The sequence below is a fragment of the Salminus brasiliensis genome, chromosome 22, assembly GCF_030463535.1.
Source record: "Salminus brasiliensis chromosome 22, fSalBra1.hap2, whole genome shotgun sequence".
In the NCBI taxonomy this organism is placed as follows: domain Eukaryota; kingdom Metazoa; phylum Chordata; class Actinopteri; order Characiformes; family Bryconidae; genus Salminus; species Salminus brasiliensis.
Genome location: NC_132899.1, coordinates 20,614,351 through 20,630,655, shown reverse-complemented (window position 1 = coordinate 20,630,655; position 16,305 = coordinate 20,614,351). Strand labels below are relative to the sequence as shown.

General features: G+C 38.5%; 1 protein-coding gene across 6 annotated transcripts in view; it reads left to right on the top strand.

Annotated features, from left to right (window-relative positions):
* The window catches only part of abcc3 (ATP-binding cassette, sub-family C (CFTR/MRP), member 3), a 60,142-nt gene extending 44,048 nt beyond the window's left edge, over positions 1-16,094 (top strand). For 3 of the 6 annotated variants that reach the window (XM_072667339.1, XM_072667342.1, XM_072667345.1), the window contains 9 exons: positions 1,565-1,878; positions 6,297-6,496; positions 6,748-6,874; positions 8,280-8,381; positions 9,298-9,444; positions 11,397-11,555; positions 13,509-13,675; positions 14,363-14,557; positions 15,600-16,094. In XM_072667339.1, coding sequence (XP_072523440.1) covers positions 1,565-1,878; positions 6,297-6,496; positions 6,748-6,874; positions 8,280-8,381; positions 9,298-9,444; positions 11,397-11,555; positions 13,509-13,675; positions 14,363-14,557; positions 15,600-15,708 — 1,520 coding nt within the window. In that variant the 3' untranslated portion in view covers positions 15,709-16,094. Of the gene's footprint in view, positions 1-1,564; positions 1,879-6,296; positions 6,497-6,747; positions 6,875-8,279; positions 8,382-9,297; positions 9,445-11,396; positions 11,556-13,508; positions 13,676-14,362; positions 14,558-15,599 lie in introns of those variants that run through there. The other 3 variants (XM_072667340.1, XM_072667341.1, XM_072667343.1) reach the window with 3 other exon arrangements.
* The last annotated feature ends 211 nt before the right edge of the window (positions 16,095-16,305 follow it).

Genomic DNA, 16,305 nt, shown 5'->3' with positions numbered 1-16,305 from the left:
TTCTCTCTCTCTCTCCCTCTCTCTCTCTCTCTCTCTCTCTCTCTCTCTCTTTCTCCTGTGCTGTTTTTTCTCCTCCCCTCCCTAACCAAGTATTCATTTCCTCTCTCTCCACCAGCAGCCTACCCGCCCACTTCCTGCTCTGCCTGTTTGCTTTCAGATTGTCTCTCACATACACACACAAAAGCAGACACACACACTTACATTCACACTCTCACACAAACTCTTATACACACATACACTGGATTTAATGCCTGATCTTAGTTTTAGACTTTGTGTTTCTACACCCAAAGTCAGCCTGGTAGGGCTGTGCAGATATCTGGTATCTTACTGACCCCTGGTGGGGATAATATGACATTACATCACCTGTACCTGGGTGGACTTTGGGCAGACATGTAAGATATACTGCGATAAATGGTTAAAAAGACCTTTCATTGTTTAAAAAAGTCCTTTCAGTGCTTGTGAAGGTACATTAACAGGGTTGCCTAGCTGGGCATTGGAAGTAACAGTAACTGTAGAGTAGAGCTTTCATTGCAGATAATGTCGGATCTCTGATCTGATTGGATGCAACAACCCAACAGTGTTACAACATTAGAACTGATTGTCTGGTATTCATTATGGATCATTTCCTCAGCAGGACAACTTCTGTGTTTACAAATGCCTTTTTTGCAGACTTTTTTTTTTTTTTTTTTACAAAGCCCAGGTTTCAGTCCAAACTACTAGGCCAATAACCCCATTCGTCCTCTGTTTCACAGTACCACACCAGTGAAACTATCGCCAAAAGTAGGGGAGCAGCCGGCTGACCCCAGATCAGTTTCTCAACAGCTTTATTGTGTTAAGATCATCTTAAATGGTGGACAGAGTGTTTCATGGGCATGCCCCAACATTTTACAGCGATTAATTCATGTGAGGAGGAAAGCCAAATCCTATAGCTGATAACACAGATCAGAACAAGTGTAAACAAAACACGTGTAAATATTACTGAACTGTATGGATGTGTTCATATTAAAGATCTAGCGCTACATACAGAATTAGGGTCTTTATTATTTTAGAAAAGAACAGTACACTGAGTAAAAGTGGATCCAGGTGGGTCTTTGCATGAAAAATCCCTGAAATAAACAGAAAATTAAAACTATTTTACAATTAAAAAGAGTTAGATAACACTTAGATTTTATTGTGTGCAGAGGTCTCAAAAACTCATATCAAATATGAATATCAAAATGGTTAATGCCAAGCTCAAGCTGATTGGGGCATCATGCATTTTGGGGAGGGGGGGGGGGTTTCCCGCTGTTCCTAACTTGTACCGTGACTTTTGTGGACCATTACACCCCTAGTATGTAGTAAAATCTTAAGAAACAGAGAGTACAGAACGCAACAGCCCAGACTGGCTGCTTACCCTGTAAGAGTGTGACTATTCATAGATGTTGGTGACAGATCCTGTGTCCGTCCATGTTTATCAGCCAATTCTTCCAGACGTGAGAGCGAGAGAGTGTGTGTGAGTGCAAGGATTAACACACCTCTTCCTCGTTGTGTTTCGCTTGTGCTGCCCCTCCCCATCCCCCCACAGGTGCGCTGATTCTGGCCAACTGTTTACTGTGCCGGGCCTACAGTATGCTGAAGGCTGCCCACACCACCCACCTCAACATGCTCCATGCCGTTCTGAGGGCACCCCAGGCCTTTTTCGAGGCCACCCCCTCAGGGCGCGTGTTGAACCGCTTCAGCAAAGACGTGGACACAATAGACTCTCACATTCCAGACAATATTGATATCTGGATGCGCACTTTCTGGTACACAGTCAATGTGCTGCTCGTATGCTCTGCCCTCACCCCTATGTTCCTCATAGTCATAGTGCCGTTAATGATGTTCTATTGGTGGGTCCAGGTAAATAGGAACAAGTCTGCTAACTCATTAATACAGCATGCTAACGTGTCATTGTTTTTTTTTCGTTTTTTTTTTTGATGTTTTGTCTTTAGCTGCATTGCCACTGTCCTAGTGTTGTAGTTTACACCATGTGGTTTGGTGGTCAGGTTTTTAGTGTTCTCAGGGTGTCCTCTCTCTAAAAGAGATTTAACTCCCTGGACTTTTTTTTAAAACAGTTGTTCTTTATCCAAACTGAAGCTTAACGTACTGCAAGCTCATGTAGTCCTGAGATGATTTAGAAACTAAAGGGCCAGATGTACTTAGCCTTATGTACCAGATTTCAGGTGTAGGTAGTACGCATTCTGCCTAAAAACGCTTGTGGGTTTTCTGAAAGTGACTCACTACCCCCAAAACACATTTTTTATTTCCAACCCTTCAACCTACATAAGCATTTGAGTGAGGATCGCACAAAAGGAGTGGAGAAAAGTAGCTGATTACATGTTTTGGCAGGTCATTTGAAATATTTGACCATGGCTTAAAATGAAGGCTCCCTGAACGTTTCATGTAATGCTCTACGGCTTCCAATTTAGTGCCTTTGCAACCAAAAACAGCTGGCACCAAATATTTGGTCAGTGTCTAAATAATTGGGCCAATATCAATGTCTGCTGCAACTCTGGTCTAGAAACAACCAATAGGGAGCGGCATGGAGTAACATTTACAGTGACCCGTCTTGGAATGGCAGGGCTAACTACCACTCAACAGGCAGCAAACCTAGCCTACTGACCTCAGGTTCACGCTGAAGAATAGGCGTTCCTTGTTGCCCTTTTTTCCTCGGTCATAAATGGCTTCCAAATCTCTTGTTGACATTTACTGTGTTTCTATCAGACAAAAAAGTCATAGTTTTCTTGCAGTTTCCTTACAGCAGTATAAGACTGCTGTAATTGCACATTCTACAGTGTGCTTTCTGGTCATAAGTGTTACTGGGAGAGTTCCTTCCTTTAACACTGGCAGTAAGTATAGTGGCTTCGCATCCTAAAAGTCATAGTAGCATAAGACACCTGGTTACACCTGGATACTTCATGCATCTTAAATATAAGGATTATATCTGGATAAGGCCAAGAGTGTAAGTGTAATAAGTGTCATAAGTGTAAACGCACCCAAGAAGCATGTAAAACAAACCTGATCGCCAGACCGCTTCAGGTATTTGAGTCACATTGAATTACTTACAGATTTCTGTTACAGCAGCATAAACACATATGTCTCTTCAAGATGCATTCAACAACCGAAACCCCTCCCAGTACAACCGAAAAGACCAATAGTAAATGCAGTGCAACGAGAGAATTTGCATATCCCCTCCCACACAGTGTACACTTCACTAGGTGTAAATGCATGTGGCTACAATCTGATCAGAATACAATCCAGATACTAGTTACATAAAGTGACCAGGTGTGACAGGGTCAAAGAGACTATGGTTTGCGTTTAGATGGTGCTGTAGAAGTAAATGGAAGTGGGAGATTATAATGCTCTATTATAACCACTCTGGAATTGTGTTTTATGATAAAGGCTTTAATTTACATTTACATTTAATGCATTTAGCAGACACTCTTATCCAGAGCGACTTACAAAAGTGCTTTGCTATTTACGTGCTCAGGAGTGGCCAAAAACTCAACTAGCAATTCATTTTCACCTTGAATTCATTCACTTTCTCTTGTCCTGAGCCCTTTGACGATTTCACAGTTTCACTGCACCCTTTAAGCCTTGTTGAAGTGATCTACATTTACATTTAGGACATTTAGTAGACGCTCTTATCTTAGCTGTTTACTTAAGAAAAACCGTAGCTAGTTTGAATTGACTAGAATTCAAAGATACTTTTAAGTAGTACTCTACTTTTCGCCCAAGTACTCTTGGAAGAGGTGGGTCTTCAGTCTGCGTTTGAAGTTTGATCTATGCTCAGTTTGCGTAATTAGCTACAGCCATAGTAAAGTACATCTGGCCCTGAGAATCTTTGCTTGCCCTTAATTTCTTAAATTTCAGCTCTGTAATTGATGAGCATAAAGAACAGCTGTTTGTAGGTGTAGTTCGCAGTGAGCTTAGAATATGTAGACATAGAAGATCATTCATTTGTTTGTTCATTTTCAGGTTTCATTTGTTTTTGCATTTTCCTCTGTGTTTCAGTTCAATCCATCAGCCTAATTTCTTTTTAATTTATTACTAGCATTACATTATTCCATCTTAACACTGGGCTTTAGCTGCCAACCATACTAATATCATCTCAAATAACAGACAGTAGTTCAAGTAGACTCTCCCCTTTACCTATCATTTAGGTTCTAAAACAGAACTCTTGAGGGCTTTTTGTGGGCAAAATCAGCAAACATTTTATACTGTGTGACAGACAACGCATAGAACCTCAGCTTAGGTCTTTCTGATCTAAATCCTAACACTGTAGTGAAAAGGTCTGCTTAACTTACTATCATTCCAACATCCAAGCATTTAAGCCGTGAAGATGCAGCGCAGGGGTACTAAACCTAATCTAAATGAACCAGCTTTTGAAACATCTTTGTAGGACAGGGTGTGGGGCTCCTTCTTGTAGACTTTCAGAAACTTTCTTCTTATCTAGTTAGAAAAAAACTCTGTCCTGAAGAACCAGGGTTCTATAACCAGCAATCTCACACTACACTCACATAACTCACTCCTACATCCTTTACGATTCCTTTCTTTTCCACGTATTGCTTTTGATTTGGCTTCAGCTTCGCATGGCGGTCCTCCAGCCTCTCATTTTTGTTTTTGTTTTGGGTTAATGCACCATTCTGTGAATGGTTTAAAGATCTGCATGTTCTAAAAACACTGAGATAATTTGACGTTTATCATGTTCATATCAACAGTGATGAAATGTCTTTAATTAATAAGAAAAGCCAAACCCGAAACACTACAACATTATGATAGCATTTGATTATTCAGAGATAATGTTCTTAATGTAACTCTTCTGTAAATCAGATGATTTCTAATTCTAAAGATTAAGGCATATTATGTAAAGTTGAATGTATGTTTGTAATGTTTGAAGTTCAAAAAGGTGGGGATTCTAGAGACTGTCGGCAGAATACACTGATTGATACACTTCTCTTAGAGGTTTGGGGGGGGGGGGGTTGTAAGCTGTCCTTGCTATTAAAATATCTGAAATGTCATTTATGGTTCACATTATACATAATATCCAAAATGAAATTGATAACAGTAACATGTGACCTCCGTTCCTTCAGTTCAGCTGATTGGCATGGGAGAAAATCTGATTTGTCTGAATTGTCATGTGGAAAAGATTGCACTTTGTTTAATTGTTTGACAATTGTTTTAAACCCCCCATAAAAATAGAACACATTAATATATTATAATAATATATCACACTATTTTTAATTTTGTAATGATTTGAAAACATTTTATTTTACTCCACATGAGATGTATTACATATACTCATGGTAGAGACATAGGTAGACCGCAATAGAGCCTTACTCAAATAAAAGCGTTGTTAGTTTAGTAAAATACTGCCAGAAAATCTAAAGTAAATGTAGGGCTCCATTTAAAATAAAAAAATTATTATTATATTTATATAATAATATATTCTATATTAACTTATAGTAAAAATACAGATGCTTAAATGCTTAAAGTAACTGCAGTAAAACGTTTAGGCTCTATGCCTTCTTGTCTAAAATAAAATTAGAAACCAATCACATAGCAGAACAGATGCAGCCGGCAACAAAATAATAAGTAAAACACAAAACAATAAATTAGTAACTAAATGTTAAAAAAATATATATATATTCTTAACAGTATTCAGATTTTACTTATACTGAGTGTATAGAACTAATTACTACTCACATCTGGGTAGATACAAACTCAATATACTAATGTTGAGACGGATAATTAAAAGTAGCAAGAAAAGCACTACTACTCCTTATAAAATACATTAATTAATACATTCCACAATTTCCCCCTAATTTGTGTTCCCAAAACAGTACACACAGTTTTACCAAGCTGGGAGGGTAAGGGCTAGCATGTGAAGTGTCACTGCATCTTTTTTGCTCATGCAAATATCAAAAGGAGCACTCACTATGCTTGGAGGAGAACATTAACTACCGATTCTGTTCATCAGTTAACAGATGCCTATGTTCCCCACTCTACCAACCACGGATGACTGTAACACTGCTTTGGATTGAACAGACACTTAGACAGTTGAGCCACTCATGTGTCCACAATTTCATTAGAGATAAGATCCCCTTCAATTAAATGTTACCACGCAACAGGCATCACTGAAATGCCTGATTTAATCTGCCTGTGTTTTTAGAGTCCTCACCTTGCTGTGTTGTGTATGTGTGATTTTTGTACTGTATTTTATTTTCCATTGCAGTTAAATGTTATGTTTGTCTCTCTTCCCCTGATTTCCTCCGTAGAGATTTTATGTAGCCACCTCACGGCAGTTAAAGAGACTGGAGTCGGTCAGTAGGTCTCCCATATATTCTCATTTTTCGGAGACCATCACTGGCACTAGTGTGATCCGCGCGTACGGGCGTAACAGTGCCTTTGTACTCTTGAGTGATATGAAAGTGGATGAAAACCAAAAGAGTTACTACCCTGGTATTGTTTCCAACAGGTAGGTCTGGCCTCACTCCCTCTTGGGTGCATGATTGTCTGCAGATGTCTGCCTCAGTCTCTCCACATGTTCTCTTTACTTATGTTCCCTACCAAAAAAAAGACACTGCAGTAATGTCTTACTCAAGGCCACCAGTGGTCATTGGTTAGCCCAACACTGAGTGAATGAATGTGAAGGGGGGCAGGCGTTGATCTGTTGAAAGCCATTGTTACTTTATCTGTTGTGACCGTGTTGTGTTCTGCTGGGTTCAGGTGGTTGGGGGTGAGGATTGAGTTTATCGGAAATTGCATTGTGCTGTTTGCTGCTGTTTTCGCTGTGCTTGGAAAGGAGAGTCTGAGTCCAGGTCTGGTGGGCCTGTCCGTCTCTTATGCCCTGCAGGTATGTAATAATGATTCCCAATCCATGAACTAATTGCAAAAATCCAACTGGACTTTTCTGTGGCATGGTTATGTATAAAATCCAAATTGTGACTGAGGTGGTACCCCCTTTTTTCACTGGGGAGGTACCCTTAAGGATACATTTAAGAGTATCTCTTACCTGTAGTTTGGCTGTCCTTGGTAAGAAGTTCTACTACTGTAAACAGTTAAGTGAATAGCAGATAAACTAATCTGAAAACATTCAGTTCAAGATTACTGTATTATTATAATTGTGTATAATTTTACAGTGAAACAGGGAAAAAGCGCCATGCATGAGTTTGGCACCCCAATAGACTTCAGCTAACTATACCAAGGTCTCAGAGCTACACGCTACAAGTTAGCTTGTTAATGCTATGGATTGTTTACAGGTTCAGGTCAGGTCCTCAATTGTTGTCCCAAGCAGACATAGGCTCCTATAATCAGTCGCTTAGCACTCTGAAAATATATGCCAGGAAAAGGCAATAAGAAAATAGCAACGTGTTTTCAGGTTACAGTTTCCTTAGTTTGATATGTAATTAAGAAACTACAGTTAACATGAATGGTGGAGTTCAAAGTGAGATCTGGAAGATTAAGGAAACTTAATCTAAGAATAATAAGGAAACTTCTCATAGGATTACTAGAAAGGCACCTGAAACCCCTGTTTTACTGCAAAATACTTGCAGGAAGATTCAGCAGCCTCTGGAGTGGTGGTGCACTGTTCTACTGTGCAGCAACACCTATACAAAACTGACCTTCATGAAAGAGTGCATCAGAGATTTTCAAAGTAAATAATCTAAACAAACCTGATGCATTTTAAAAACAAGTAATTTTAACTAAAAAGGTGAAGAGGAGCAAGTTAAAGATTTTGTTATGGCTCCCACAATCCCCTGGCCTAAACACCATTGAAAATCTGCAGCTAGACCTCAAATGAATGAGGCAAGAATGGGCAAAAATCCCGCAAACAAGAACCGAAAGACTCTGGCTGCAAAAAAAGTTTACAAGCTAAAAAAGGGGCGTTACTAATTACTGACCATTGCACGGCACCAAAACGTATTTGTTTTTGTATTTCTGGTTATTTTGAAAGTGTAAAAGCTGGAATTTAAAAGGTAATCTTACTTAAAATATACAGTACTTTTAAAAATATAAAGTACTGTACAGTACTTTTTTCTGACAGCGTAGGGGTGAGATTTATAGTGGAATAACAGTGGTTGAGTAGTTTAGTAGTTAATTCTGACCCTTGTGTGAAATTTATAGTGTTTTAATCACAATTCATTAATATTATATATGTTTATATATAATGCATTCACTGCTAGAACCTCCAATGCATGCATTGAAAATCCATTTAGTAGTGCCATTTTCAAATTACTCTAAATTTTCCTGTTGAACAGGTCACCATGTCCCTGAACTGGATGGTGAGAATGACCTCTGACCTCGAGAGCAATATTGTTGCAGTGGAGAGAGTGAAGGAATACTCAGAGACTCCATCTGAGGTACAGTGGTAATTTTACAGGCGAAGGGAAAAAGAATCTTAACTTTAAATGATTTTATTGGATGTAATGTTGGGGCATTTCTATTGGTCCAACCATCATGAACGTCTGAGATAACATAAAGAACTACTGCCAGATTCACATTATGTTAAAAAGAAGTCAGAGAAGAAAACAGAGATGCAAGATAGGGTGACAACTACAAATGTTTTCATCCAACAAATGCTGTTCTATAAAATAATTTGTATCTAACAACATGACACTTGATGATTTAACAACATGACACGTGATTTTTCAGATGTGATTTTGTGTTTGTAGCAGGAGCCTCACTTCTAAAACTTAAGTGAGATATAGTAAGTTATACCCAAATGAGGTATAACAGTGTGTTCGCCTCAATAAACTTGAATGTGTAGCTGAATCACTTATTAATCATAATTAAGCACAAATGAGGCTCCAGCCTTAAACACATTTCTATATGAATATTTTTAGTACGCTTCAAAAGGTCAGAAGTTGGTTCATCACAGCTACAGCATGTTCTTTTTTGCAGACTTTTGCATTTTATTGATCTATGTTATATAACAAAGAATACTAACAAATAGACATGTACAAAATACAAGTACAGATTTACTGAAAGGGGGCAGGGAGGACAGTATCAGCTTGTTAATCACTCATCATCTACCGTTAGTCCTTTGTTAGATACATTCTCTCCACAATGCCTCAAGATTCTTTCCTCCAGAAGGGCATTTGTTGCAGTTTAGCAGTTTGTAAGGTATCTGGGTCATTCTTAATAAGCAGTATGATAAAGTCAGTTAATCAATCAATATCAAGAATCTGATCTTTACATTTGATATTGTGGTGGGCCCCAAAGATACAGTTGTCTCAGTCATAGATGAGATGAGGTGTTATCAATGTATGTGTGCAGGCACCATGGGAGGTGGAGGATAAGAAGCCCCCCACTGACTGGCCTTCTCAGGGGAATGTGGAGTTTGTGGACTACAGTGTGAGGTATCGGGAGGGACTGGACCTGGTGCTCAGAAACATTTCGCTCAAGGTCAAAGGGGGAGAGAAGGTGAGAGATTGGCTTCAGTCATGATCTTCCATTGCAGTTACAGTGTTGTGTTTCTGAGGTGTTTTCTTTAGTGTGTTTATACATGCAAACTCCTCGCTCAATTCCATAGATCAGGGGTATTTCATAGAAGAATCAATATAGTCCAGTTAGAGAACATTTTCTCAAGCCAAGGTCTGGAACGTAATAATATCTATGTAGAAGTATGGGTCCTAAAACTCAAAGGTGGTTTTTGATGGTGCTACCTTTGTTACAGTACACAACACAGTAATACAGCGAAAGTATAAAAGTATTTCATAGAAGAATCAATATAGTCCAGTTAGAGAACATTTTCTCAAGCCAAGGTCTGGAACGTAATAATATCTAACTAGCGTTATGCCCAAGTTTCATATCATATCATATGTGGGGGAAAATAATCAGGCACCAGTCATGTACCAGTACTCAATTCACTTTTTTCTAGAGCACGTCATGTGAATGAACTCTTTTCTTTAGACTCTCTTTCTTTCTAAGTACTTATCATAATGCATAGATCTGATTGGCTGTCCTGTCCATCTAAATCTGTCCTGTAAAGGCTAGAAAAGTTACACCATTTAAAACAACCACGCCGTCAAAATTAAATAGTTCTCAGTAGCGTATTGGTTATAGCTCGGCCTGGGCGGTGGTCCACCTATTAGTGACCTCTGCCATTGATATTTTGTTTTTGTGGGCCAGAAAAGATAACAAAAGTGAAAGCCACATTTCTTGAGCATTTAAGTCAGAATATAGAAAATGAAGAATGTTCATTTGTGTACCAAAACCAACAAGATGTGTCTGAAATACTATTTTGTCTGAAACTAATGTAGAACCCACTGTTTTTTATGAACAGTCATAACTACTATGAGAGTTAAACATCTGTCTACATATTATATTGCAAGTGGCAGTCATTGGGGTGCAAGCACTATACGCCATTATTGAGCCCGTAGTGCACAAAGGATGGGCAGTTTTTATGCCTCGTGTTGGGTATGGTGAAAATTCCATAACATGCACACACCCCAAGCAGAGGTTAAGGATTTAAACTAAAATACATTCCTGGTGTATAGAAATTATAATTGATTTTCTAAGTTAAAATAATTTGCTTAATTTAACATATAAAAAAGAAACTCTGTAATGGCACATTTACATAAAAAATTTAAAAACAAAAAATGTAGCAGAACAGTCTTATATTTTTATTATTCTGTAGATCTTATTTTTACTTAGACTTTTGCATAATAATGTATATTATGTCATTTCTCACTGTTCAGATAATAAACATAGTATTTTAATATAGATGATCCCCTACTGTAACCAAAACTATCTCACGTAAAGGCTGCTTAATTCTTTAAAGAAAATATGATGTTATTCAATGATCTCCACAAAGGTATTTTTTAAATCCAGAAACTTATACTGAACCCCACTGTACGGGAACTGTGACTACACAGTTATGTGGACAGCCAATCCAAATAAACGGACAAAATCCAAGTAGGTGTGGCCAGCTTAATGTGCAAAAGATAAGGTTAGTTCAGAGCTCAGAAGACTTAAACTGGCATGGACCAGCAGTATGTTAAGAATGCATATGTTTGCAGCCACAAATCGCATATGTAGAAGTATGGGTCCTAAAACTCAAAGGTGGTTTTTGATGGTGCTACCTTTGTTACAGTACACAACACAGTAATACAGCGAAAGTATAAAAGGAGTTTACTGATACCAGAACTGATGACTGTGTAGCTATTATGGAGATGTTCACAGACAAGAAGGCTTGACTTTTTATCTCTGTAGGTCAGAGGACTGACTGCATGGTTAGGGAGAGCAATTAAAGACACTCAAACACAAAGAAATTAGGCTGGCTGACTTACTTTATACTATACCATACCAATATACACGTTTGTACTTGTATACTTTCCAGCTCAAAATCTAAAGTAGCCTGTGTGTGTCCATAGATTGGCATTGTGGGTAGAACCGGGGCAGGAAAGTCCTCCATGACCCTGTGCCTGTTCCGCCTGCTGGAGGCTGCAGCAGGCGAAATCGCCATTGATGAAGTGAAGATTAAAGAAATCGGACTTCATGACCTGAGATCCAAACTCACCATCATCCCCCAGGTCTGCAGCGCTTTCCCGTCTTCATATTTGCTCTGCTATGCAATCTGTTTTAATTTAAGCACATCTCAGAAAGCATATTAATATTTCTCTGATGTTGGCTTTACTGTGTAAGCAAAAAATAAGAATTCTCGGTGAATGCAATAAAGCAGTTGATGGAAAAGTGTAATTTTTTTTAAAGGAGTAGAGGAGGCCAAAGCACCTTTACGCCCACAAAACAGCTTGAAACTGCTTGTTCTTTAGGGGCTAATTAGCTTGCTTTATTCCAAACACAACTGTGGTTAATTTGTTGTGAGCTCGCATCCAGATTGTTAACATTTTTGGTTCGTCTTTTGTTTTCTCCAGAAATTCCTGGTCTTGACTGTGACCCTAATTCACTTTTAACACCTTTTTTTCTTTTGCTAATTCACTTCTAACATTGAGGAAATATCATTTAGCCTCATTTGCCCCTCACTGCGGATCTCAGCGTTGCAACCATTAGGTAACAAGGTTCAAAAACAGCTGCAACAGTTTTCTGCATCTTAAAAGTACTGTGAACACTGTTTATGTGCTGCCATGGGTGGACTTTGGACTATATGTGTTTTATAAACTTCAGATGATTTATAGAACATGACTGTGGAAAATAATGATCATGCCATATTTCTCTCTTACATACATCTATAATTAATCATTAACAGAATGTTTTATTAACTGTTAATGCAAACTGTTTCTTTGTAAAAGTATTTAAGCTGCTTATAATGCAAATGGATTAAAACAAATGACACTTAAACTGATTGTTCCAGACAGTATGATCAAAAATGGAAAAACTGAAATATTTATCTTATATAATTATTGTACTGCTTATACTAATATTTGATAGAACCACCATTGCTGCAATAGCACCTTTAGGTCTGTTGGGTTAGGTTTCTACCAGTTTTGCATACTGTTTAAGAGCAATTATCACCCATGCCTTCCTGACAGATGTGCTCCAGCCATGCTGTTCAGATTGGCTGGATTATACTTGTGGACTGCAGTTTTCAGAGAGTGTCATGGATTATTGATTGGATAGGGCTTCGGCCTGACCATTGTAGAACCTACACCTTTTTGTTGTTCAACTTGTTCAACTCTGTTGCTTTGGTCTTGTACTTGGGATTGTTTAGGTTTTTAGCAGGTTGTCTTGCTGTGTCTCCTTTTATTTGCCCATCCATTCATTCATGTTAAGAAGATGCCCACTCCCTGCTAAGGACAGGCCAGTTACTGTATATGCAGAGCTTTCAAGATTATTGACCGGTGCACCTAAACTCTGTAGTTCCTTCAAAGTGATTGTTGGCATCTCTGTGGCTCCGTTTATAAGTCTTCTTTTTGCTTGGATGCTGCTTTTTTAAAGGGAACGCTTTGTCTATACAATGCCTGGGTGGTGTGAGGAAACTTTTTCTCAGAAGCTTTTTCTCAGAATTTATCCAGTACTGCTAATGGGATAACCAAACATTTGAACTGCCTTTAACTGCCTTAAACTTAGACTGTAATGAGCAAAGGTATCAAAAATCATTTGTTATGCACTTTGGGCTTATGTTGCTGCCAGTGACACAGAAAAGATTTCACTGGTAGATGAGAGAGCTAAAGGTGAAAAGAGGATGGCTTCTACAGCAGGATAATGTGAGTGTTTAGCCCTCACTGAAGCCTTGGCATTCAAGGATTGGCAAACTATTTTGTTGCAGAACATTTGACACACTCACATAGTTAATTAATGCACTTATTTGACCGCAGATGTGTTTGTATTCATTGTGTCCATATTTGTGTGTGTGTAGAACATGTAGAATAGAGGTAGCATCATAGCTTAGTATGATGGTGGAGACATGTGTCCGAAAACAAACAGAACAATACTCATATTCAAGAAGTCTTTACTCTTCTCTCATGTTTATTGGTACTGTACATGTGGCACATGGAAATATGATGTGTATGGTCTACTTTTTATAGGAACCAGTTCTGTTCTCAGGGACTTTGCGGATGAACCTCGACCCCTTCGAGAAGTACAGTGATGATGACGTTTGGAATGCTCTGAGACTCTCTCACCTACACAAGTTTGTCAGCAGCCAGCCAGCTAAACTCACCTTGGAATGCTCTGAAGGAGGAGAAAATTTAAGGTATTATATATATATATATATATATATATATATATATATATATATATATATATATATATATATAAACAGTATATCACACTTTTGGTTAAGCTGTTCTCACACTGAACGTAGTATGCGCTACGCTCACCCCTCATATCCGCACAAGCTGCTGTCAACACCACTTGCAGTATGCATGGAGCTTGACGGTTGGGTGCAGTAGTGGGGCGGGGGGGACTCTGTCAAGGGTCTCAAGGTCTGCATATGTGAACTGGCTAGTTCATGAGACAGCACATTAGCTTGTTAGACTACCTTTTCTCAGCTAGTTTAAATGCTGATACCGACAAACCTGGAAGAGCGACCTGGGCCAACACCTGCTTTCATTATAAACCTTTTATTGATAGGTCACGATTGGTATTCATGATGGGTTTTGTAGAATTCGGAACTGGTGAAGGGAACTACCAGACACACCCACTGCACTGAGATTGGCTGTGCTGAGATTTGGCCAAAAGTTAATAACATTTGAACTTTCTGTGACCCTGCGCGTCTTCCACACTAGACTCCATGTTTACCTACTGCGCCGGCATCCCATTGAAAATAATGTGTTTGAAAGCACAGGGGTGAATTTGCCGCATATCAATGTGAAAAGAGCTTTATTATTTAGTTTAGTAGGAAATTGTACAGCTCATTGTTCTTTATGGGTCTGTACAGCGTGGGACAGAGACAGCTTGTCTGTTTAGCTCGAGCCTTGCTGAGGAAGACCAGAATCCTCATTCTTGATGAAGCCACAGCCGCTATTGACCTGGAGACAGATGATCTCATCCAGTCAACCATCCGAACACAGTTTGAGGACTGCACAGTCTTCACCATAGCTCACAGACTCAACACCATCATGGACTATACAAGGTAAAACTCAAGGACTACTATTTATAATAATAAGAAAGTTAAGCTTTAGGCGATGCTCGTTTAAGAGTTAAGGTTTTAAGTGTTGTAAGGAACAGCATGAAACAGCAGCCCAATGGAGTATGATAAAACACACCAATGGTCTATAAATAATTCAGTGTTTTTATTTTTCACAGCAAACAAATCACCCACCAAGCTATGTAGTTGCTTGTAATTGACCAGAGTATGATCATTTTGAATTATTGGATGATAAGGAAAATGCTCAGTGTGAAATGTGTGATCTTTTGAAGAAATATTGTTAGCATATCTTTGTAGGCTACATGCCAGAAAGCGTTTAATATGTTTACTGCTGATTTCAGTTCATGTGCATTTTTAATTAATCTGCCTCCTGGATACATTTTGAACTGCCCTAGGCAACTTGAATTCATGAAACTAAAATATTACTGGTAGTTTTGAGAATTTAAATACTCAACAAGCCGTTGAGGCAGCCTTTGTCATTATATATATATATATATATATATATATATATATATATATATATATATATATATATATATTATTATGTGGACAAAAGTATTGGTACACCTGCTCATGCATTGTTTCTTCCAAAATCAAGGGTATTAAAAAAAAAAAAAGAGTTTATCCTGCTTTTGTTGGAGTACCCCTCCCTACTGTCCAGGGAATGCTTGCTGCTAGATTGATGCTGAATGATCACCACCCCAACTCAACCCAAAAGTACTAAATGGAGTATCATCATTCCAGAGAACACAGTTCCCCTGCTCCACAGCTCAATGCTGGGGAGGCTTTATACCCCTCTAGCCCACATTTGGCATTAGGCATGGATCCAATAGGTTTATGTTTATCAGCTCCTGAGAGTCCTAATTTATTGACAGTACTTTAGCAGTGGATGCAACGTACAATAACTGAATGTTTTTTTGCCTCACAAAGACGATTTATAAGTAGAGTTGCATTTTGTATCACGTTGTCTGCAAACGTCGTCAATAACTGCACATTTTTTAATAACATGATCTTGTATTGTTCACAGAATTCTTGTGTTGGACAAGGGACAGATAGCAGAATTCGACACACCAGTGAACCTTATTGCACAAAAAGGAATATTCTACAGCATGGCGAAAGATGCGGGATTGGCGTGAGCCTCCAACGCTGTATAAATTCAACAGTGCCTTTATACATGGTTCTCTGGGTTCCCACATTTTTGCTCTAAACCCATCTCCCGGCCCAAGGGAATGGAGCAAAAATGTGAACCTTCTGATGGTCCCTGAGAACCACTGCATTAAGAGATATAGAGCCAGTGAATGTATCTTTTTTTTTTTACTCAGCTGCAAGCTGTATCCAGCTGTCGTTGTCTTTTGCATTATTGTTTTGTTTTCTATAAACTACAGTGCCACTGTTACTTCAAGGAGTGAGTTTCACAATGAACCCGTCTATTTTTGTACTGTATTATTTAAGTCACTTTTTGAGGCTGTTCGATAGGGAAGGATACTGCTGAAATAAATGTCTGATTCCGTTTTGTACACCACATTTGTAAAGACTCAAAGTTTTTTACTAGTCAGAAAAGTTATTTTTTGTTATTTGGTCTTAGGTTTTACAATAGTGCAAATAAGAGAACGGCAAATAAGTTCCAGAAGACCAAAATTCTTTGCCTGACAGTCACATTCAGACTGGCATGTTTTAGGTGTCAGTCAGGTTCTTCACTTTTTGTGACTCTGTTAAGTCATATCTATTAATTA